The sequence below is a fragment of the Marmota monax genome, unplaced genomic scaffold (assembly GCF_021218885.2).
Source record: "Marmota monax isolate L192 unplaced genomic scaffold, Marmota_monax_Labrador192_F-V1.1 WCK01_AAM20220418_F8-fsc00020, whole genome shotgun sequence".
Taxonomy (NCBI): Eukaryota; Metazoa; Chordata; class Mammalia; order Rodentia; family Sciuridae; genus Marmota; species Marmota monax.
The window spans coordinates 359860-382964 of record NW_026692912.1 but is presented as its reverse complement, the minus strand read 5'-3'; the positions used below and the strand labels follow the sequence as shown (position 1 = coordinate 382964).

The 23105-nt window shown below is 38.4% G+C and overlaps 1 protein-coding gene and 1 long non-coding RNA gene across 4 annotated transcripts in view; one reads left to right on the top strand and one right to left on the bottom strand.

Annotated features, from left to right (window-relative positions):
* The window catches only part of Abca1 (ATP binding cassette subfamily A member 1), a 134909-nt gene that overhangs the window by 101095 nt on the left and 10709 nt on the right, over nt 1–23105 (top strand). For all 3 annotated transcript variants that reach the window (XM_046451511.2, XM_046451512.2, XM_058581593.1), the window contains 15 exons: nt 37–161; nt 1356–1454; nt 9790–9979; nt 10879–10973; nt 12103–12135; nt 13167–13272; nt 14133–14207; nt 14706–14875; nt 16386–16563; nt 18504–18619; nt 18729–18873; nt 20379–20502; nt 21525–21654; nt 21914–22034; nt 23010–23072. In XM_046451511.2, coding sequence (XP_046307467.1) covers nt 37–161; nt 1356–1454; nt 9790–9979; nt 10879–10973; nt 12103–12135; nt 13167–13272; nt 14133–14207; nt 14706–14875; nt 16386–16563; nt 18504–18619; nt 18729–18873; nt 20379–20502; nt 21525–21654; nt 21914–22034; nt 23010–23072 — 1770 coding nt within the window. The remainder of the gene's footprint in view (nt 1–36; nt 162–1355; nt 1455–9789; nt 9980–10878; nt 10974–12102; nt 12136–13166; nt 13273–14132; nt 14208–14705; nt 14876–16385; nt 16564–18503; nt 18620–18728; nt 18874–20378; nt 20503–21524; nt 21655–21913; nt 22035–23009; nt 23073–23105) is intronic.
* LOC124097199 (uncharacterized) overlaps nt 1–23105 on the bottom strand; it is a 29285-nt gene that overhangs the window by 2867 nt on the left and 3313 nt on the right. Inside the window, exon 2 of the long non-coding RNA XR_006853151.2 lies at nt 1729–1836. This is a non-coding gene — a long non-coding RNA (uncharacterized LOC124097199). The remainder of the gene's footprint in view (nt 1–1728; nt 1837–23105) is intronic.

Sequence of the window (23105 nt, the reverse complement as noted above, 5' to 3'; positions counted from 1 at the left end):
TGCCATCCCCCTACCCCCTCCATTGCCTGGTTACAGATTGTCCTGCCAGCTGTGTTTGTCTGCATTGCCCTGGTGTTCAGCCTGATTGTGCCACCCTTTGGCAAGTACCCTAGCCTGGAACTTCAGCCCTGGATGTACAATGAGCAGTATACGTTTGTCAGGTACGTGTTTGTCTTCTGGGCCCAGGGGAGAGGAGGGTTCAAGTAGATCAAGGGTGATCACTGTGCTGAGGGTCAAAAGAATAGAGTCAAGAATTGCACAGTGGAAGGGGTTTTACCAGCTGTGCCTCAGGCCCCTATGTAAGCTACTACTGCATGCCAAGAACATCAGTGAGCTACCCTTGACTTAGCAGCTAGTCCTCTCTCGGACATTTCACCCCTTCTCCTTATGCTGTGAGTGTCAGGACAACCCTGCATATTTTAGATGATATGCCCTTGATAAAATCTAAAATTGTTTTAAAATATTTGTATTTTTAGAGTTATGTTTTAATTTTGTTATCTAGTCATAGGGCTTCCATACAATGTCAAAACAGAAGCTTCACATTCTTATTTTCTATATAGTATAATTCATGTAATTATTACCTACTCTTTAAATTTATGGTTTTGGCTAATGTTAACGTTTGGCAAAAATACTTTCTACTCCATAGTAATCCTATGCATGAAATAAAAGGACAAAGGAATTTCTGGATATTGTTTGGCAAAGGTTTTCTGGGATTTATAGGTGTATAGATAGGAGAGATATATAAGTGATATCTAGAAGAGGTTTAAAAATGAAAATAACATATACCAAACATATGAATTTGTCTCTTTTTCTCCAAACTATGCTTTCTTCTTAATTCAGGTTTACTTGCCTTTTTCCCTTCCTAGCTGTTGACCTTGTATTGCCTATAGCTATAAAATATGGCATGTGTTTGTGACCTGTGCCTATTATTTCTTGTACTTTCGAGTTGTCTGTGTACACAGTCAGTAAAATCTGCCTGTCCTTCCTGGAAAGTACTGGTTATCTGGGCCAAATGGGTAATCATGAAAGTAATTTTGAAATACTGATCCTTAATGAGTCTCATTACTTCAAATTACAATATATATGTAAATGTGTGTATATGTGTGCATAGGTACACACAGGTACACACATCTTCATACATATTCCAGTTTGGGGTGCTCTATACTACCCAGATGCTGAATATATGGCCAGAGTCCAAGCTCCTCATACCTAGTTTCTGTATTTTATTCATTTTTCTTTTAAGAGCCTAGAATCCAGGAAGTACTTAATAGAGTGTTTAATTTAGAAAACTTTTCTTTCTCCCTGTTCCTGGTTTAAATGAATTACTGAGATGGTTGCTTCCCATGTACTCACAGTAATGATGCTCCTGAGGACACTGGCACCCAGCAACTCTTGAATGCCCTCACCAAAGACCCTGGTTTTGGGACCCGGTGTATGGAAGGAAACCCAATCCCGTGAGTGTCACTTTCCCCATAAGTTGTCTTCTCATGCCTGCCATCTGGTTTGATTTCTGATATACTGCATTTATCAATTGCATGCCACATTGTAACCACTATTATTTGTCTTTTGAATCACTTTTTATTTTTAAAAAGTGAATATAATAACCTAATCAGACCCATCTAGGAACATTTAGAGAGACTTCTAACATCCTGCAAAGGAAATCATTAAAGACATTTGTTTACTTCTTTAGAACGTTAATATTTAATTTAAATAGCACTTTATACTTACTAAATGCTTTTATCACTTCTGCCCCCAACTCCTGTATTTTAGTGCAACAATAGGCTGCCATCGTATATAATTTGCAATTTTGCTCATCAGCTTCTTCACCTTAACAACCTGAAAAGATAAAATAGATTTTTCTAAGAGGGGACACTTTCTTGTTCCATTGCATATTTTTTCTTCAGGATAATGCTTTATTCTTTTATTAAACAACTTTCAGTGTAATAAGTGTATATTTGTTATGTACCAAATAATCACAGTTGTTATGTCTTTCCTTAATACTCAGATAGTCCCATATTAAGCAAATGGGAACCCTTTCAGGTTAGCTCCTGTGTCCCTTTAAACCAGTGTCAGTACTTGAACATTCAGGAACATTTGACCTTAATGTATTAGGTTTACTTCTTATTTCCTGCCCTAGATCTGGAACCAGATATTTATCCAAGATTTTTAGTGCCTTTTAATAGGAAGCAGTATTTATTTTATTTTAAATTTTGATTTGTTACATATGACAACATAATGCATTACAATTTATATTACACATATAGAGTACAATTTTTCATATCTCTGGTTGTACACAAAGTAGAGTCACATCCTTCGTGTCTTCTTACATTTACTTAGGGTAATGATGACCATCGCATTCCACCATCTTTCCTACCCCTCTGTTCCCTCCTTTCTCCTCCCTCCCCTTTTCCCTTTTGCCCTATCTAGAGTTTATTTAATCCTCCCATTGCACCCTGCCCCCCCCCAGCATATTATGAATCAGCATCCTTAAATCAGAGAAATCATTTAGCATTTGTTTTTTTGGGATTGGCTAATTTCACTTAGCATTATATTCTCCAGCTTCATCCATTTACCTGCAAATGCAATGATTTATTTTCTCTTTTAATGCTGAATGCTTAATAATATTCCATTGTGTATATATACCACATTCTATATCTATTCATCTACTGAAGGGCATCTAGATTGGTTCCACAGTTTTAGCTATTGTGAATTGTGCTGCTATAAACATTGATGTGGCTGTGTCCTTGTAGTATGCTGTTTTTAAGTCCTTTGGGTATAGACCAAGGAGTGAGATAGCTGGGTCAAATGGTGGTTCCATTCCCAGTTTTCCAAGGATTCTCCATACTGCTTTCCATATTGGCTGCACCAATTTGCAGTCCTACCAGTGTGTCTTTTTCCCCACATCCTCGCCAACACTTACTGTTTGTATTCTTGATAGTTGCCATTCTGACTGGAGTGAGATAAAATCTTAGTTTTGATTTGCATTTCACTAATTGCTAGAGATGTTGAACATTTTTTCATATATTTGTTGATTTATTGTATATCCTCTTCTGAGAAGTGTCTGTTTGGTTCCTTGGCCCATTTACTGATTGGGTTATTTGGTTTTTTGGTGTTAAGATTTTTGAGTTCTTTATCTATTCTAGAGATTAGTGCTCTATCTGACGTGTGTGTGGTAAGAATTTGTTCCCAATTAATAGGCTCTCTATTTACCTCATTGATTGTTTCTTTTGCTGAAAAAAAACTTTTTAGTTTGAATCTATTCCATTTATTGATTCTTGATATTAGTTCTTGCACTATAGGAGTCTTATTGAGGAAGTTGGGCCCTAATCTGACACGATGGAGATTTGGGCCTACTTTTTCTTCTAATAGATGCAGTGTCTCTTGGTTTAATTCCTAGGTCCTTGATCCACTTTGAGTTTTCTTTTTTTTTACTACCTTTATTTATTTATTTATTTTTATGTGGTGCTGAGGATTGAACCCAGGGCCTCGCATGCCTTGTGCATGCTAGGCGAGCGCTCTGCCACTGAGCCACAACCCTAGCCCCGCCCCCATACACTTTGAGTTTTGTGCATCATGAGAGATAGAGGTTTAATTTCATTTGTTGCACATGGATTTCCAGTTTTCCCAGAACCACTTGTTGAAGAGGCTATCTTTTCTCCGATGCACATTTTTGGCACCTTTGTCAAATATAAGATAACTGTAATTATGTGAGTTAGTTTCTATGTCCTCTATTCTGTATCATTGGTCTACAAGTCTATTTTGGTACCAATACCATGTTCTTTTTATTACTATTGCTCTGTAGTATAGTTTAAGGTCTGGTATAGTGATGCCACCTACCTCACTCTTCTTGCTAAGGGTTGCTTTAGCTATTCTGAGTCTATTATTTTTCCAGATGAATTTCATGACTGCTTTTCCTATTTCTATGAGGAATGTCATTGGGATTTTGATTGTATTAAATATGTATAGTGCTTTTAGTAGTATGGTCATTTTGACAATATTAATTCTGCCTATCCAAGAATAAGGTAGATCTTTCCATCTCTTAAGGTCTTCTCTAATTTCTTTCTTTAGCGTTCCATAGTTTTCATTGTAGAGGTCTTTCATTTCTTTTGTTAAGTTGATTCCCAAGTATTTTATTTTATTTTTTGGTGCTATTATAAATGGGGTACTTTTCCTCGTTTCCCTTTCAGAGGATTTGTTAATGATACATACAAATTCCTTTTGATTTATGGTTGTTGATTTTATATCCTACTACTTTGATGAATTCATTTACTAGTTCTAGAAGTTTTCTGGTGGAGCTTTTTGGGTCTTCTAGGTATAGAATCATATCGTCAGCAAATAGTCCTAATTTAAGTTCTTCTTTTCCTATATCTATCCCTTTAATTTCTTTCATCTGTCTAATTGCTCTGGCTAGTGTTTCAATAACTATGTTAAATAGAAGTGTTGAAAGAGGGCATCCCTGTCTTGTTCCAGTTTTTAGAAGGAATGCTTTCAATTTTTCTCCATTTAGAATGATGTTGATCTGGGGCTTAGCATAGATAGCTTTTACGACGTTAGGACATGTTTCTGTTATCCCTAGTTTTTCTAGTGTTTTGAATAAGAAGGCGTGCTATATTTTATTGAATGCTTTTTCTGCATCTATTATGCTGCATCTATTATTTCTGCATCTATTATATGATTATATGTCTTACCTTTAAGTCTCTTGATGTGATGAATTGCATTTATTGATTTCTGTATGTTGAAGCAACCTTGCATCCCTGGGATGAACCCCATTTGATCATGGTGTACCATCTTTTTGATATGTTTTTGTATTCAATTTGCCAGAATTTTACTGAGAATTTTTGCATCTATGTTCATTAGAGATTTTGATCTGAAGTTTTCTTTTTCTGATGTGTCTTTGCCTGGTTTTGGAATCAGTGAGATATTGACCTCATAGAATGTGTTTGGAAGTGGTCCCTCTTCTTCTATTTCCTGAAATAAATTGACGAGTATTGGTGTTGGTTCTTCTTTAAAGGTCTTATAGAACTCAGCTGTATCCATCTGGTCCTGGGCTTTTCTTTTCTTTTTTTGGTTGGTAGGCTTCTGATGGTGTCTTCTATTTTGTCACTTGAAATTGATCTGTTTAAATGTGTCTATCATCCTGATTCAATTTGGAGAAATCATATGACTCTAGAAATTTGTTGATGCCTTCGATATTTTCTATTTTATTGGAGTACAAGTTTTCAAAATAATTTCTAATTATTTTGAAGATAATTTCTAATTATCTTCTGTATTTCTGTAGTGTCATTCATGATATTTCCTTTTTTATCACGTATGTTAGTAATTTGATTTTTTTCTCTCCTTCTCTTTGTTGCATGGCTGACGGTCTGTCAATTTTATTTATGTTTTCAAAGAACCAACTTTTTGTTTTGCATTTTTTTCAGTTGTTTCTTTTGTTTCAATTTCATTGATTTCAGCTCTGATTTTAGTTATTTCCTGTCTTCTATGCTTTTGGAATAAATTTGTTCTTTTTTTTCTAGGACTTTGAAATGTAAAGTCATTTATCTGTTGACTTTTTCTTCTTTTAAGGAATAAACTCCATGAAGTGAACTCTCCTCTTAGAACTGCCTTCATAGTGTCCCAGAGATTTCGATATGTTGTGTCCGTGTTCTCATTCATCTCTAAAATTTTTTTAATCTCCTCATTGATGTCTTCTGCAACCCATTGTACCTTCAGTAGCATATTATTTAGTCTCCAGGTGTTGGAGTAGATTTTATTTCTTACATTGATTTCTAATTTCATTCCATTATGATCTGATAGATGCAGGGTAGTATCTTTACTTTTTTATATTTGCTAAGGGTTGCTTTGTGGCATAATATATGTTCTATTTTAGAAAAGGATCCATGTGCTGCTGAGAAGAAAGTGTATTCTCTTGTTGAAGGATAAGATATTCTATATATGTCCTTTAAGTCTAAGTTATTGATTGTGTTTTTGAGTTCTATAGTTTCTTTGTTCAGCTTTTGTTTGGAAGATCTATCTAGTGGTGAAAGAGGTGTGTTAAAGTCACCCAAAATTATTGTGTTGTGGTCTATTTGATTCTTGAACTTGAGAAGAGTTTGTTTGTTGAATGTAGATACTCCATTGTTTGGAGCACATATATTTATAATGGTTATGTCTTGTTGATGTATGGTTTACTTGAGCAGTATGTAGTGTCCTTCTGTATCCCTTTTGGTTTACTTTAGCTTGAAGTCTACTTTATTTAATATGAGGATGGAATCCCCTGATTGTTTCTGCATTCCATGTGAGGGGTATGATTTTTCCCAACCTTTCACCTTCAGTCTGAATGTTTTTTCCTATGAGATGAGTCTCTTGGAGGCAGCATATTGTTGGGTCTGCTAGTTTATATCTTTTGATCCATGAGTTTAGGCCATTAACATACAGGGTTATTATTGAGGCATGCTTTGTATTCCCAGCCATTTTTAAATTTTTGATATTTAACTTGACTTGATTTCTCCTCGGATTAGTTTTTCCTTTAGTGTAATACCTCCCTCTGCTGATTTTCATCATTGTTTTTCATTTCCTCTTCATGGAATATTTTGCCAAGGATGTTCTGTAGTGTAGGCTTTCTAGTTGTGAATTCTTTTAACTTTTGTTTATCATGGAAGATTTTTATTTCATGAAATAAAACTAAAGTTTAATTTTGAAAACTAAAGTTTAATTTTGCTGGGTATAAGATTCTTGGTTGGCATCCATTTTCTTTTAGAGCTTGGCATATGTTGTTCCATGATCTCCTGGCTTTGAGGGTCTGGGTTGAAAAATCTGCTGAGATATGCATTGGTCTCCTTGTATACATGATCTGATTCTTCTCTCTTGCGGCCTTTAAGATTCTATCCTTATTCGGTATGCTATAATGTGCCTTGGTGTAGATCTGTTGTAATTTTGTAAATTTGGTGTCCAGTAAGCCTCTTTATTTGGTTTTCCAATTCATTCTTCATACTTGGGAAATTTTCTGATATTATCTCATTGAAGATTTTGTGCATTCCTTTGGTTTGAAACTCTGTACCTTCCTCTATCCCAATAACTCTTATATTAAGTCTTTTGATGGATAGCAAGAATTATGGGATACCATACCAAGATTCTTGATGTTCTGTTCATGGTTTCTTACTATCTTCACTTTGTGGTCAACTTTATTTTCCAGATTGTATACTTTGTCTTTATTATCTGACATTCTTTCTTCCAAGTGATCTAGTCTGTTGGTTATACTTTCCATTGAGTTTTTTATTTGGTTTATTATTTCCTTCATTTCAAGGATTTCTGATTGGTTTTTTTTTCAGAGTCTCTATCTCTTTCTTGAAGTATTTGCTCTCTTATCTCTTTGTTGGAGTGATCAATTTTTGACTGTATTCGCTCACTTAGGTCATTCTTTAATTCACAGATCATTTTAATTATGAACCTTCTGAACTCCTTCTCTGACATTTCATCAACTTCACTGTCCATGGGTTCTGTTATTGTAGTATCCTGGTTTGTTTATGGCACTTTCCTCCCCTTTTTTTTTTCATGTTGCTGCAGTACTGATCAGATTTGTAGTTACTGATATCCTTTCGAGGCCATTTATCTATGTGTCTTCCTTTCTTGCAGTGTGGATCTGAGATATTACAGTTTCTACCCCATATTCTTATAGTACCCGTGTAGATTGTCTGTACCTCACCTTGATGTTGGGCTTCCAGACCCTGCTGGTGTCCCTCAATGTATGCTACTGCAACTAAAGGTGGTGGCAGCAATAGCAGAGGTAACATGAGATAATAGTGGGGGTACCCCAAGATGGATGCAATGTCTTACAGAGATGGGGCTGAAAGGGTGGGCCTTACACTGTCTTTGGGATGCCTGCTCTGAGATGCAGCTGCTTCTAGGCCCTGACTGTTGTCAAAAGGTAGGGGCTACTGTGTGGGGAAGGCTATGGCGATGTCTGCAGTGTCTCAAGATCAAAGTGGGTTAGGCTTGGGCATCCAGGTGTGTGTGTGGGGGTGGTGAACTTGGACCTACTCTGGGCCTGTCCCACATATGTTGATGTGGGTGGATCTAGGCCAGGCCTGGGCTCCCATGGTGTTCTGTTGGTCTGAAGAGGTGGTCCTGTGCCAGAGCCTGAGTTCCGGGGAGTGTCTGCGGATGGCGGAATGGACCCAGGCCTACTGTCCATTGCATATTTTTTACCCTACTTTCCTACAGAATATTTTTTAAAGAGTAGGCAAATAAATTCAGTGATCATATGCAAATGACTCTTTGAGTTAAGGGGAAAGCAAGTCAGGAGATCATGTGGTAAAGACAGTGGTGGCTTCTTGTTCCTGTGTCTTCTCTTCTACAGTTGTTGCAGTACTGATCAGATTTGTAGTTGCTGATGTCCTCTCCAGGCCAGTTATCCAGAAAGATAGACCATCAAAACAGAAAATTCCTTAGAAAGAAATTCCTTAGAACTTTTCATGCTCAAAGATTCCTGGAACTAAGTTGCATGTGGGAAAGGGCAACCATCCTGGCAACCCCCACTGAAATTCCAATTTTAGGTTTATAGAAGGTGGTAGGACTGGAGAAAATTTGACTGGGTACTTCTCAGTGGTCTTTAAGTTCATCTCAGTCAATTGTCTTTTGAAGGTTTTAGGAGCCAGCTTCAGGAGGACACAATGTCTTAGTTTGACTTTTCCATTTAGTTAACAGGCTTTAAAGAGTGGGAGATCAATCTGAAAGGCTGTTCATTTGATTTCTTTTAATATATAAGAAAATTGTATGAAGTCTGTGGCTCTATTTTAAATTGTAGAATTTTGAAACTGGAAGAGAGGCTAGAAATAACAAGTCATTTTGTACTTTTACCAGTGGAAAAAATAAGCCCTGAGAGGACAAGGAAGTTGCTGATGGTTTCATAAGAATTCAGAGTTCATGTCAGAAATAAAGGCCATGTGTTTTGTCTCCTGGGATGCTTATACTAGCTCTTCTTATACCAAGCATTCTCACCCTACTCGCCCCACCCCCCTGAATTCTCTACTCATTTTAGAACATAGATTGAATCTTGCCACTCTCCACAGGATTTTTGGCACATTGAGCATAAAATCCAGACTCCCTTCCCAGGCTCCTTCTGGCACCTGCCTCACTTTTCTCCTTGTTTATCATCTCTCTTCTTCTTAGCTTATCACATTCCAGTCACACTGTCTTCCTGTTGTTCCTCAAATACAGAAACACTGCTTCTCAGGGTCTTCCACCTGACTTTTCATTGCCTCCGCTTGGAGTATTCTTCCCCCCCAGATCTTTGCCTGGCTTGTTCTCTCTCATCATTGATGTTGTGGCTGAATATTGTTTCTTCAGGAGGAGGCTTCTTCCCATGTGCTCTCCCCTTATTTTGTTTTATTTTTAGTCATATAAAATTAAATTGTTTATTTGCTGTCTAACTCCTTTTTGGCATGCAAATGCCATGAAGGCATGGAGTTTGTCTTGCTCACTGCAGACTCACAGACATGCACAAAAGCATCTGGCTCATAGCCAATGCTCAGTGTGTGTGTTGTTTCAACAAATGTTGGTGGCTGGATCAAATAGAGTTCAGTTTATGAACATTTAGGATCTGTTTGTATTCTAATTTCCTTATCTATAAAACAGTGTTGCAAGGCTTTTGAGAGATCAGATAATCAAACAAGGCTATGCCCATTCTTTGTAAATGGTGAGGAATGGGCTTATGTTTGTGGTTGTTACAGAATGATCCTGTGCTCTTAAGGCAATAGGAAAGGCCAGGCCCTCTCCAGTAATCCCGCCCCTGATGCTTTTCCTTTGCAGAGACACACCCTGCTTGGCAGGGGAGGAGGAGTGGACTACTGCCCCAGTTCCCCAGACCATCATGGACCTCTTCCAAAACGGGAACTGGACAATGCAGAACCCTTCACCTGCCTGCCAGTGTAGCAGTGACAAAATCAAAAAGATGCTGCCTGTGTGTCCCCCAGGGGCAGGGGGGATGCCACCTCCACAGGTGAGTCCCCATCAGAGTAAGACTGCATAGTTCATGCAGGGTCAGCAGCCAGCATCTGCTGGGAGCAGGAATGAGTGAGATGTGAGATTAGGATAGTTTATTTCAGCCTCGAGGTTAATGCTTATCATAAGGAAAAGCAAGGGAGTTTTGAGGGAAGGGGATTTGGACCACAGTGTACCTATGCCTGTCCCACAGTGTTGGTGTCATAGGAAAGAGAGTGGTAGGCATGGCTTCTAACCCTCGTTCTGCCACAAATTAACTGGTGGCCTTCCAAAAGGCCATTTTAATTCTCTGGGCTTCCTTCTTAACTGCTGGATTAGGGAGGCTGAACCAGAAAACTTTCAATGGGCCTTACCAGTTCTGAAATTTTTCTGCGATTCTGAGTTTAGGACAGTTATCTGAGCCTTTTTGTTTCTTCCTCACAATTTTAGGAAGTCTTGTTTGTGCTACCTTTCTGCTGCTTTATCAGCATCCAAGTTGAAGGGTGAGAATAAGGCATTTTAAGCAGATGTAAGAAGTCATGGTTACCACTCTAAGTAGCTAATCCACTCAATGAACTCCAATGAACACAAGAATTCACTAGGCAAAGTTTGTGATTCTGTGCCCCAATATCTCTTGTGGTAAAGAAAAATCACATCTCAGTGCTTATTGTTTAGTTATTCCAAATAATTCCCTAGGGAAGACCTTGGTGTGGTATAAGTGCATGACCAGTACTGAGGGCAGCATGGACCAGATCTTGGTGGTGGTTGGTGGAGGGTGATGCCTGGGCCCTGTGGTTAGGGCTCCAGTCACACAGTGGCATGTGTTGGAGGAACATCTGTCACTGTAGCCCTTGATATGTTTTATGTGCCAATTCTTGTCTAAGAAGACACACATGCTTGATTTTTATGTCGTGACAGAGAAAACAGAACACTGCAGACATCCTTCAGAATCTGACGGGAAGGAACATCTCGGATTACCTGGTGAAGACGTATGTGCAGATCATAGCCAAAAGGTGATTATTTACGCAGTGTGGCCTGTGTTTTATCATCCCTGATTAGAGGAGTTAAAGGCCTACAAATAGTGGACCCACATGGTGGGGAGATTGCCAGAGTATGGCTTGATGTTTCTACTGGAAGTTTAGGATGTCATCCTAAACTAGAAATGATGCGTAGAGGTACTGTGAGCATTCAGTTTTTAGCTTAAAGGTTGAGGCAGCATTGTCTAGAATGAAAGTAAGTATGCATTCAGATTTGAATTCTACCACTAACTAGTTGCTTGACCAGGAGCATTATCAGGCAGAACCTTAATCTGAAAAAGGGAGTGGTGGTGGTTTACCTCCAGGTTAAGGGGACAACTCTGAGTGACAGTAATCAAAATTTTCTCTTTGTTATCCTTTTAAAACTCTAATTTGGGGGCTGGGAATATAGCTCCATGGTAGAGTGCCTGCCTACTATGCACGACACTCTGGGTTCGATCTCCAGTATTGTGGAAAAAAAGTCTTAATTTATATAAAAGTGATATTACTGTTGCTCCTACAAGTTTGTTGTGAGAACTAAATGAAGTGAATTATGTGAAGTGTCTTAGATGCTCATGTGATATCATGGGGAGAACCTTGAGAAGATACAGTAGCTCGTGGCTATGGAACTTTGAAGCTTCTGGGACCTGGTGGCATAGTGTCAAATGTTTAGTTAATGCTCAGAAAATTTGTGTTCTGGTTCCCTTCCCAGCAGCTTGATAAAGAGGGGTATCTGTGTTAGAAGCTCAGTATCTTTAAATGATAAAGCTGATCAAAAATGTAATGACCTTGAGTCATTAACATAACTTCTCCATATGTCATTTATAACTGATGTATTATTTGAATTGAAAAATCTTCTAGTTAATTCATGCCTTGGTTTGTAAGGTGGTTTTTAAAACTGGCTCAACCCAAGTATGACCTTAATGTAAGGTTTTTAAGATAGAATACAAGGTATGTTGAGATTAGGCTTCTTTCCACTGGTACAGTCCTGTAGTGCCAGCCTGATGATAGGATTACTTCTGGTCCTTTCTTTTGTCTTCAGGTAGATGTTTACTCCTTTTGCATCATCAGGTATAGCATCAGTCTTTCTAGAACTGATTTTTGGTTTTTGTCTTTATTTCTGCAGCTTAAAGAATAAGATCTGGGTGAATGAGTTTAGGTAAGTTGATCTCAAGATTTTCCCTGGTGCTTCTAGTCTTGGGAGAATGATTTTTATGCAGGCATATTGGATGGAGGGGAAGCTGTTGGTTTCGGGATTGTTTGCCCCTCACACACTCCTGGGTGCCACATCACTGTGAGGAGAGAAAGGCCCTGTAGAATCTATGGAGCATGTGGGGTATAGACAGGCTTATATTAGACTTGGATTTTCTGCCCAGAGCATTTCTACTCAGTGTCCAGCTGCCACTTCAGAGGCCTTTGAACAATCCGGTTCACTGATTTCCTTAAGGGCACTTAGAAATCTCTTGTGAGTCTCCAGGGACTAGTAACATTATGAGGGAAATACCTATCCTAGTTGCAGTTTTACCCAATCAGATTCCCACGGGTTCCCAGGGACTCAAGAACAATTTTTCAGGCCTTTGGCATAAGATAAAGAAGGTCTTGGAGAAAATAAAAAACATTTTCATATTTTAATCCATTTGTCCCTCTGGGTCTTGAAGATGTGAGGGGGTAAGGAAGCATCTTTGGATCCAGTTTATATAATCATGGAAATGAGATGGCTGGTGTGACTTCATCAGGAGACCTTAAAGGCTCCCTGTTACTGTTTCACACTTTTCTTCCTTGCCTTGTCCCCAAGGGCCAGGATCTTTGAAAACTCTGGGCAGAGCAGAGTAGCCCTCATGCTAGTAAAGATACAAGGTCTCTTATCCCCATCTGGCCCACTTGGGACAGTGTCCCTCACCACCTACCCTTCTACCCCATCTGCTTGCCTACAAAGACAGTAGTGAATGTGAAATAAATGACCTTACTTTTCTCAGTGTCTCAGATATCTAACTATAATCAGACCCAGGACCTCCCTACTGGGCAGCAACCCAGTTAATAGCTTGCTAGAATCCAAGGTATAACTTGTCTGAATCAAACTTTGGTTGAATAAGAAATGGGTCTCTAAGAGGCTTGTCCACACTCATGTGGTGTCTGCTGCTGGTGATCACATGTGGCATACTGGGTTTTAATGTCAGGCTGTTCTTCTAGGTATGGTGGGTTTTCCCTCGGTGTCAGTAACTCTCAAGCACTTCCTCCAAGTCAAGAAGTTAATGATGCCATCAAGCAAATGAAGAAACACTTGAAGCTGGCCAAGGTAGTATATCCATCTTGAGACATGTTGGAAGAAAGGGCTTGGAGCTACTGGGACATGAGCATAGTGGGCAGATAGATCTGACCAGCTAGCAGCTCATTGTTCAGATTATCTTTGACTACTGAGCCATCATTGGTATTCTGTGACTTCAACAAGACGGGATTGAATTATTCAGTGTATACTTAAAATCCTGAAAGTGTAGACCACAAATAGATTCAGAGATTTAAAAGTTCTTAGAATAACTGTTTGTCAGTTTGGCCAGTAGTAAATAAACTGGCCTTCAAGCAGACTTCCAAAACAATCACTAACTAAACAGAAATGGATGAGTTTCATTTTTAAGTTGGCTGGCTGGTCTTCAGGTCCTAGTGAGCACACACTTCATTTCTCTGTATCTCAGATTTCCCATTTTGAACTGAGAATTGAGGGAGTCATATGACATGGATTTTGTGATCCTGGACAGCAGTGATAGTCCTAGAGTCCAGTCTGTACTTCTGCCTTTGGAACACAGGCCCTAATGTCTGACACATCTGCACATAAATTGTGTTTGTGGTTCTTGGGATGATGCCAGGGGAACACTTGGAAGAAATTCTCATTGCCAGGTTATACAGACAACAGTCTTGGGACTTCAAGCCACAGGATTTCTCAGATATTTTTAAGACTGTGGCATTATGGAAACATTCATGCTGTAGGCTTCTGGTCAGTTGGTTCTCAGGAATCATTTAATGGCTTTAAATTTAATTTTAGTGTGGTAGTGGTGGTGTTGCTCTTGATAGGGGTGTCTTGTTGTCCACAGCTTCCGGACTGACTGTTGCCCTTTACCTGTTTGAATCATCACAATTGAGGTGGGTTTCTGTTGTTTACAGGACAGTTCTGCAGATCGATTTCTCAACAACTTGGGAAGGTTCATGACAGGACTGGACACCAAAAATAATGTCAAGGTAAAATGCTGTCTGTGTTTTACTAACTTTTTGGTAACCTATCCTGTTCCCTGAAGTATTTTCAGCCATAGTAAAATTGGAGGGGTATTCATGACAGAAAAGAGCAAATGGTTAAATCCACTAGGGAGGCTGTATAGTGGAGTGATTAAGAGAATTTGTTTTGTTGCCAGACTTTGACTTGAATTACTTAACCTTCAGTTTTCTCATCTGTAAAATGGGGATAATAATCATGGCTCTCTCCAAATAGTTATGGTGAATATATGAATTAAAGATACAAGGTCCTCAGTACAACCCTGGGCCCCATGGTCGGTGGTTGTATCCTTGTGTTATCATCACTCTGCCATGTTCTGCAGTGTTTTGTATTGGTATATGACTTGAGTTTCTAAAATTTAGGTGCATGATTTGTGTGTGTGTGTATGTGTGTGTGTGTGTGTATGTACCTACTTCTGAGAGTAGTGTTTAGGAACATTTTCTTTTACCTGCTATGTTTTATCTCAGGTGTGGTTCAATAACAAAGGCTGGCATGCTATCAGCTCTTTCCTGAATGTCATCAACAATGCCATTCTCCGGGCCAACCTGCAGAAGGGAGAGAACCCTAGCCAGTATGGGATTACTGCTTTCAATCACCCCCTGAATCTCACCAAGCAGCAGCTTTCAGAAGTGGCTCTGTAAGTATGGCTGTGTCTAAAAGAATGGGGTGAGGAGAGAGTACTGGGGAAATCTGGAGCAGGAGAGGGAAATAGAAGGCTCCTTGTAGGGTAGCTGTTGCAGAGTCAAGTACAGTATGTAAGTCTGGGTCCATCCAGACTCTGGGCAGAAAAGATCACTTTACAAATTGACCAGCAGGGCCTTTTTGAATTGTAGAAGAAAATGGCACAGATATGCAAAAATCATTATATTTGGTGATTCATATAAAGCAAGTTGAAAATTGTTAATACAATCCTAAAATAAGTATATTCACCATTAACACATAAAAGTCAGTTTCATTTGTTTTAAAACTGTTTTAACCCAGTGAAATATGCTTTAAATAGTTTGACTTGAATTTGTCTTGAATTTGTGTGTGTGTGTGTGTGTGTGTGTGAAGTTTAAAGCCAGTACAGTCTTTGGAATTATAGAGATCTGGGTTTAAATCTAGACTGTCAACTTTCTAGATGTCTGATATTAAATGAGGCCATTTATGTAAATTGCCAAGCCAAGCTCCCAGCACAGAGTTGACATTCAATATGTCATATCCCCTTTCTATAAATGGAGCATGATGCAGTTAGTTTCTACTTAATTCCTATAGAATATCAATAATGGACACTAGGGATCTTTATACCAACACCTTCTTAATTGGCTTGTAAAGTGTCTTATAAAAAGAATCTGATAGAATTGTTATATGTGTTAGATTGATATGCTACATTGTGTTGTTCTAAAACTTACTTAGAGCAATAAATATTAACTTATTTGAGTAGTTTCATACCATTATTTTTTGTGTGTATGGATATTTATTATTTATTGCTCTTACAATGTTAAGAACAATGGACAAGGGGCTGGGGTTGTAGCTCAGTGGCAGAGCACTTGTCTATCACATGTGAGGCACTGTGTTTGATCCTTAGCACCACATTAAAAAAATAAAGGTATTGTGTCCATCTACAAATACAATATTTTTAAGAAAGAACAATGGATAAAATTGAATATTGTTAGACCACACCCAGACTTCCTTTAACAGCTTCATATGGCAGTGGACTCTTTAACCTTAGTGAAATCAGCTTTGCATATGATTTTTAAAAAATAATACCAGGAATTAAATCCAGGGGAAGTTTACCACTTAGTTACACCCCTAGCCCTTTTTATTTTGACACAGGGTCTTACTAAGTTGTTTAGGGCCTCACTAAATTTCTGAGGCTGATCTTGAACTTGCGATCTCTTGCCTCAGCCTCTCTAGTTGCTGGGATCATAAGGGTACACCACTATACCGGGCTCAGGTTTGCATTTGAATTGTCATTTTTTTAAACTTGCAAATGATCATATTTAACCTTGAATAAAACATATTTGGTGAACAGATGTTTTTCCCTGAGCTTTCTTTGGATGTGTGTGTTTATGTCTCTCTCTCTGTGTATGTCTCCTCATTTGTTGTATTTCCACAATAAATGCATCAAAGACATCTCTGATTTTCACTGCCTTTTTTCTTTCTAGGATGACCACGTCAGTAGATGTACTTGTGTCCATATGTGTCATCTTTGCGATGTCCTTTGTCCCAGCCAGCTTTGTTGTGTTCCTGATCCAGGAGCGGGTCAGCAAAGCCAAGCACCTACAGTTTATCAGTGGAGTGAAGCCTGTCATCTACTGGCTTTCCAATTTTGTCTGGGATATGGTAAGGGTACAGGCCTACTATCTTTGTATGAATCTCCATCAGGGCCATGAAATGGCATATATAAGACAGAGCACCTGTCACTGAGAATTGTTCCAGTTATTCTAAAGGTGCATGAGAAAAGGAATGGGAGAGACACTTATACACTTATACACTTCCATAACTCCAAATATGGTGCTGGATGCAGAGCTGACTTCACACAGGAAAGAATATCTGACTATACTGATGACAGTTATTACCTAATTTCCTATTTGAAAACTTTCCCAAGAAACAGAAATGGAAGGACCTTAGTCTCTCCCAAGCCAGTACTTTTAACTTCTCTGATAAATTTTGACCTATAGAGTCAAGATATTCTTTATCTTGTTAGGAAAGCCATATGTTCTTTAAAAACTCCATACATTTTACCATAAATTTATTCATTCATTTGCAAATGTATTTTTGTACCAGCTATAATTAATATATTGCTTCTATTTGGACCAATATGGAAGCCTTCAAAGAATTTTGAAGTTCTAATTTAATAATAAAGTGAAGTTGACCTATATTTCCTTATGAATTCCATGAATTCTAAGCCATAAGGAACAAATCTAGTTCTTTCCTCTTTGGATGGCTCCTCAGATATTTAAAGACAACTCTCATCTAACCAAAGTCTTCCACAGATGAGATGATATATGAGAACACACTTAGTCATCTCTAAAGCACTGTAACAATGTGATAATGATGGAGATGATGATGATGTCTTTACTTATTATACCAAGACTCTAAGACTGGCCCCATATTCCATATTGTTAATGTCCCTTTTGAAAAGCAAAGTCCAGAATTAACCTTGTATTCAGGCGATGGTTTGAATGGTTACAAGTCTAGAGGGAATTGATCTTTCTTCCATACTTCTATTCTGCATTTTAGAAAGAGCACTGTCTTATTGGCAACTTGATAGTGAACTGGAATCTTACTTCACAAAAATGACTGTTAAATTGGAAAGCTTTTGTGTTATGCTAATACAATTAACTTTTTAGAACTTAAACTTTACACTTATCCCTTTTAAACTGCATCTAGTTAAGTGTCTATTGTGTTTTGTTTTTGTTTTATCTTGGTCCAGTAATTACTTCATTCATTTAAAATATACTGAGTGCTTACTCTGTGTCTGACTATGCCAGGCATAGGAGATTCAGAGAGAGATGGAGTCCCTACCTTCAGGGACATCACTTATATTCTTGTATATTATCTGCCTCTACCTGGTTTAGAATCTGCAATTTGCTATCAGCATATCTTCATCTAAGTTGTTGATAAACACATTGAATAGGATAGGACTAATGCAGAGTCCGGTAGCCTTAAGCTGCAATTTTTTTAACAGCTGACAAAAATCACTGTCACCTCCCTGCCTGTGCTTTGCCCTGCCAGCTATGAAATCTCATAATCGTTCTATGGTCAGGTCTTTATTTCTGCATTTTAATGCCTGAAGCACTGTCAGAACAGACTTTCAAATTATTCTCAGTGTGATGAAACAATTCTGACATTCATGTTATGAGCGCTTACCTTACAAATAGATTACATGTGAGATTGAACTTGGGCAGACTATAATATAGCATTAATGATGAAACAGACACAATCATCTCTGGGAAGAATAATGGAAGCTTATTTGTCTCCTGTGAAATTGAAATTCCTCCGACTGAGGATCCATCGTTCAGTGAGTTTACTGAGCGTGACACCTTGGCTTAGTTGTGAGAAAGACAGAAAGGGCATGCAGTTTATAAAACCAACCAAGGGTAAAATGCTTGTCACAATGTATTGTCCGTATTTTGATTAATAGTTTATGTGGCTTCATTAATTCAATATTATTCTCCAATATGTTTGTCTGCCCTTTCTTGTCTGGTGATGGTAAAGACTTGGAATGTGCTGTATTTTTGACTTACGAGTTAACTTTATTTCCTTGTTTTCTCTTTTAGTGCAATTATGTGGTTCCTGCTACATTGGTCATTATCATCTTCATCTGCTTTCAGCAGAAGTCCTATGTGTCCTCCACCAACCTGCCTGTGCTAGCCCTTCTTCTTTTACTATATGGGTAAGGCACTTTTGGGTAGAGGACTCTAAAAGTGGGTAAGGCATATAGTACCCAATGTCATAGGGAGGGTAGAGGACTCCAATGGACATTTATCTTCTTGTCTCACCAGGTGGTCAATCACACCTCTTATGTACCCAGCCTCCTTTGTGTTCAAGATCCCCAGCACAGCCTATGTGGTGCTCACCAGTGTGAACCTCTTCATCGGCATCAATGGCAGTGTGGCCACTTTTGTGCTAGAGCTCTTTACCAACAATGTGAGTTCTGTAGAAAGAGCACCTCCTACTGGGATGGGCACTTCTGGGTGCCAGAGGACAGTGGTTAATTAGGATCCTATTCCACTTCTCTGTGACTTTGACTCTGCTGACTACTCCGTCCTCTTTCAGATACAGCCTTCCGTGGTCTACACAATACCTTTGTCTCCTGCTGTGCCTTATATTTCCCTGGCCAAACATTTCAGTTTCTTCTGTCAAGTTCTTTTATGCTTCCATTTCAGTGTCACTTTGCCCAAGGCTCAGTCCTCTGTCAGCTTTGCTTTCCACTTGAGACACCATATCTGGGCAATGCCATTCAATCCCAAGGCGTGCACCACTGCCTTTCTCAGTGTCTTATTGTTCTCTCAGATTTATGCCTTGATTGTTCCCTCGAACTCTACTCTCCCATTTTCACATACCTGGTGGATGGCTTCATTTAAATAACTTATAGATACCCAGAACTGGATATGTCGTCATCTTTCCCCTTAGAACCTAGTGTTTCTCTTGCCATCCCTGTCATACTTGCTGGCATTACCATCCAATGCAGTTGCCTAACCCAGCTCTCTTGGAATCATCCTTGATGCTTTGCTATTGCTTATTTCACATGTTTGACTGGTCCCATCAGTTCTTTCAGTTACACGTCGCATAAACAAGACTCCTTCCATTCCTGTTGTCACTGCCTTTGTCCAAATACCTTAGCTCAGCACACAAGGGTTTCATAGATGAACAACCTTTCCTGGCCGCTTCCCACTACACCCTTTCTCAAAGCCCTGTAACTTTAGCAGAGTTGTCCCGTAAACTCAGTATAATCCTGTAGGCTTGGCTTGAAATGCCCTTCTTGTATTGCAGAGCCTGGTACTATTCTCCCTGCCCTTCAAGATTTAGCTCAAAGGTGATGTTGTGCTACTCTGCCCTTTGGGATGTGCTCTCTTTTTCCCTGGGCCCTCAGAGCCCTCCGTTCTGCCTCTAGTACCACACATATCCAGTTACATAGTCATTTCCTATTTCCATGTTTCTCTTCCTAACCACAGAGACTATTTATTCATTAGCTTTTACCTCTCCCATGCCCCAGCACAGTGCATCTTACAAATAGTAACTTCCTTAATCCCTGGATATGTGGCCAATGTTGGCTGGGTGTCATAATAATTTTTGATGTATTTAAGAAGATTTTTATAAAATTCTAGCAAAATCCTAAAATTCAAATATTGACCCAGACACAAGCAATTTGCTTTTAAAATATTAAGCAAATATTTTGTTATGGATTTGCTTCTGGTCAAACATAGCCTTGTTGCTATTCTTTGTTCATTTCTTTATACCCACAGCATTACTCCAAAGTTTTTTAAAAATATGGAAAATGCCTACTCCTATTTATTGGTATCCAAATTCAAAGGTTCATTTTATTCTCAGGGAATCAAATTGTTTCTTTACTCCCATATTTCAGACTTGGATACATTTTTAGCCTAAACTATGATTGACATCCATACTTTCTCTCTCTGTTATCTTTTTAGAAGCTGAATAACATCAATGATATCCTGAAGTCTGTGTTCTTGATCTTCCCACATTTTTGCTTGGGACGAGGGCTCATTGATATGGTGAAAAACCAGGCAATGGCTGATGCCCTGGAAAGATTTGGTGAGTGGAGCAGTGGCTGCTAGAGGTTTCAGAAGAGATGGCAATTGCATGGGCCTTGGGCCCTAGCTTTTGTTTTGGAAAGGGACTGATGAATGGGCACTGGATGTCCATATTCCTCTTGCCCCCCTGAATGTTTATGCCAGTACAGCTGTTCTGGTGTAGTGTGACATAGCTATTTATCTGTGAAAGGGCATTTTTGGGAGTAAGGAAAATGCTGGCATTTGCTTGTACCCAGTGCCTCATGCTACTACTTGAGTTTATTGGAATTACTGAAAAAGTAACACAGCATTGGGACTTAGATACAGAACAAGAATCAGAAGGAGAGATGTACACTTTGACTCTATTAGGAAAATCACAGGCCTGGAGGTCATATATTATCTTTTACACAATCTATAAAAAGATAATTCACTGCAGCTCTTTCTACCTTTAGAGTGGTTAAAAATATTTCTCATATCATCATATGACTGTCATTCATCTACTGGCTAATGTAGTTAGATGGGCCATGTCATTTGACAGACATAGAAGAGGGACTTTCTTCAACTTGGAGGTACAAAGGAGATGTATAAGGAATTTAAGGAATAGTTAGATAAAATCAGGTGACTTAATTGAGTCACTGGGTTACATTATGTGCCGTTGAAATGGTCATCTTTTTAATGTGCTTTCTAGTATTTCTTATTACTAAAAACTTGGAATTCATTAAAATACTGACCTTAAAAATTATCCTGGATTGTTTGCCTTATCTAAAAGGATTTTTGGCCTATCTCATTCAAAAGATATTAGCTATCTGACATGAAGTTATAGATCTAAGACATGTTGGCTCTAAAATTCTGATTGATACAGGGTAGTAGTATGTTCCCACAAGTCAGATTTGAAAAGTAGTCACTCTCATTATTTTTTCTCCTTTTCTTTGGTAATAGCCATTGGTGTTTCTAGGAAAATAGGTGAACTGGACCCCATGTTTGAAGAAGGACATGGTTCTTGACACCTTCATTCTGACTTGATTTCTGAATTTTGTTTACTAGGGGAGAATCGCTTTGTGTCACCACTCTCTTGGGACTTGGTAGGACGAAACCTTTTTGCCATGGCTGTGGAAGGGGTGGTATTTTTCCTCATTACAGTTCTGATCCAGTACAGATTCTTCATCAGGCCCAGGTAAGCTTTTGCTCAGAACTCATGGAGCACTTGGTAGAGGGTCACAGAGGGGACACAGGGAAACACTTGCCAAGGATGGTTGGATCGAATTTGAACTCAATAAAATCAAATTGATTTTCCTATTATGGGCATCCTGCAACGCCTACCCTGCCAAGGCTGGAAGTTGTGGCAAGCAGGTTTTAGGAGATTGCTTTAGAGACTGGATTTTGTTTTTAAAAAGAGTTTGAAAGGTTGTTTTTCTTAAAATTTTTCTTCTAAGACCAGTGAAAGCAAAGCTTCCTCCTTTGAATGATGAGGATGAAGATGTAAGGCGGGAAAGACAGAGAATTCTGGATGGTGGAGGACAGAATGATATCTTGGAAATCAAGGAGTTGACTAAGGTGAGATAGTGAGTAGGGGCTATTACAGGCTTAATTTTTCAGTTGTATGTGCTGGAAACTACCCTAGTTGCTTAATGAAAAAGCTTGCTTCCCCAAATGTGCATCTATACTAAGCTACTGTCAATTTAATTTTATTTTAAAGATACATGGAAACTTCTTAATTAGAGAGTCTACTGAGAATACTTTTGTAATGTGAATTTCCATTCTCAAATTTATTTCTTTTACTTATATTTATTTGTGTGTTAGTTATTAAAACATTATATTGTTATGTTGTATGCATGTACAGATATGTAACAACAAATCCCATCAATATGTACAACTATAATGCACCAATAAAAAATGAAGAAAAAACATACTAATATTATATATCTAGTCAAAACTGAGGTATGGAGAATAAATTGTTGATTTTAAATTTTATAATCACCAAAGCTGACATGTCTCTAATGCCCGCTTAGATGGCAGAATCCCAAATTTCACTTTTTGTAACACATAGAATATTTGAAATACTTTGATTGCAAAATTTTATCCTGTAGAATCTAATTTTAGGCTGGGGTTGTGACTCAGTGGAAGAGTGCTTGCCTAGCACATGTGAGGAACTGGGTTTAATCCCTGGCATCATGTAAAAATGAACAAATGAAGTAAAGGTATTATGTCCCCCTACAACTAAAAAAAATTTTAAAAAAATTAAAAATGAACTATAAATAATACATGGAAAAAATATGTAGATATTAGTGACTGATATATTTTTTAAAAGACCCAAATTAAAAATTAAAAAGAAATTCACTTTTATTTTGAGCTTCAAAGTTACACCTGGTTGGCAGAGAGAGAAATGGCTCTTAGCACATCATATATGACTTAGTCTTATTGATAGAGTCTTATTTCATGGCGTGTTTGGGTTATAATCCTCTCTGCCACAGTTGCTTGGAAGAGCTGTGAGTCACTGAAGCTCATGAATTTGCATTTTGTCTGTTGCAGATATATAGGAGGAAGAGGAAGCCTGCTGTTGACAGGATTTGTGTTGGCATTCCTCCTGGTGAGGTAAACACACTTTGTCTGCATTGTGTTTGTTAA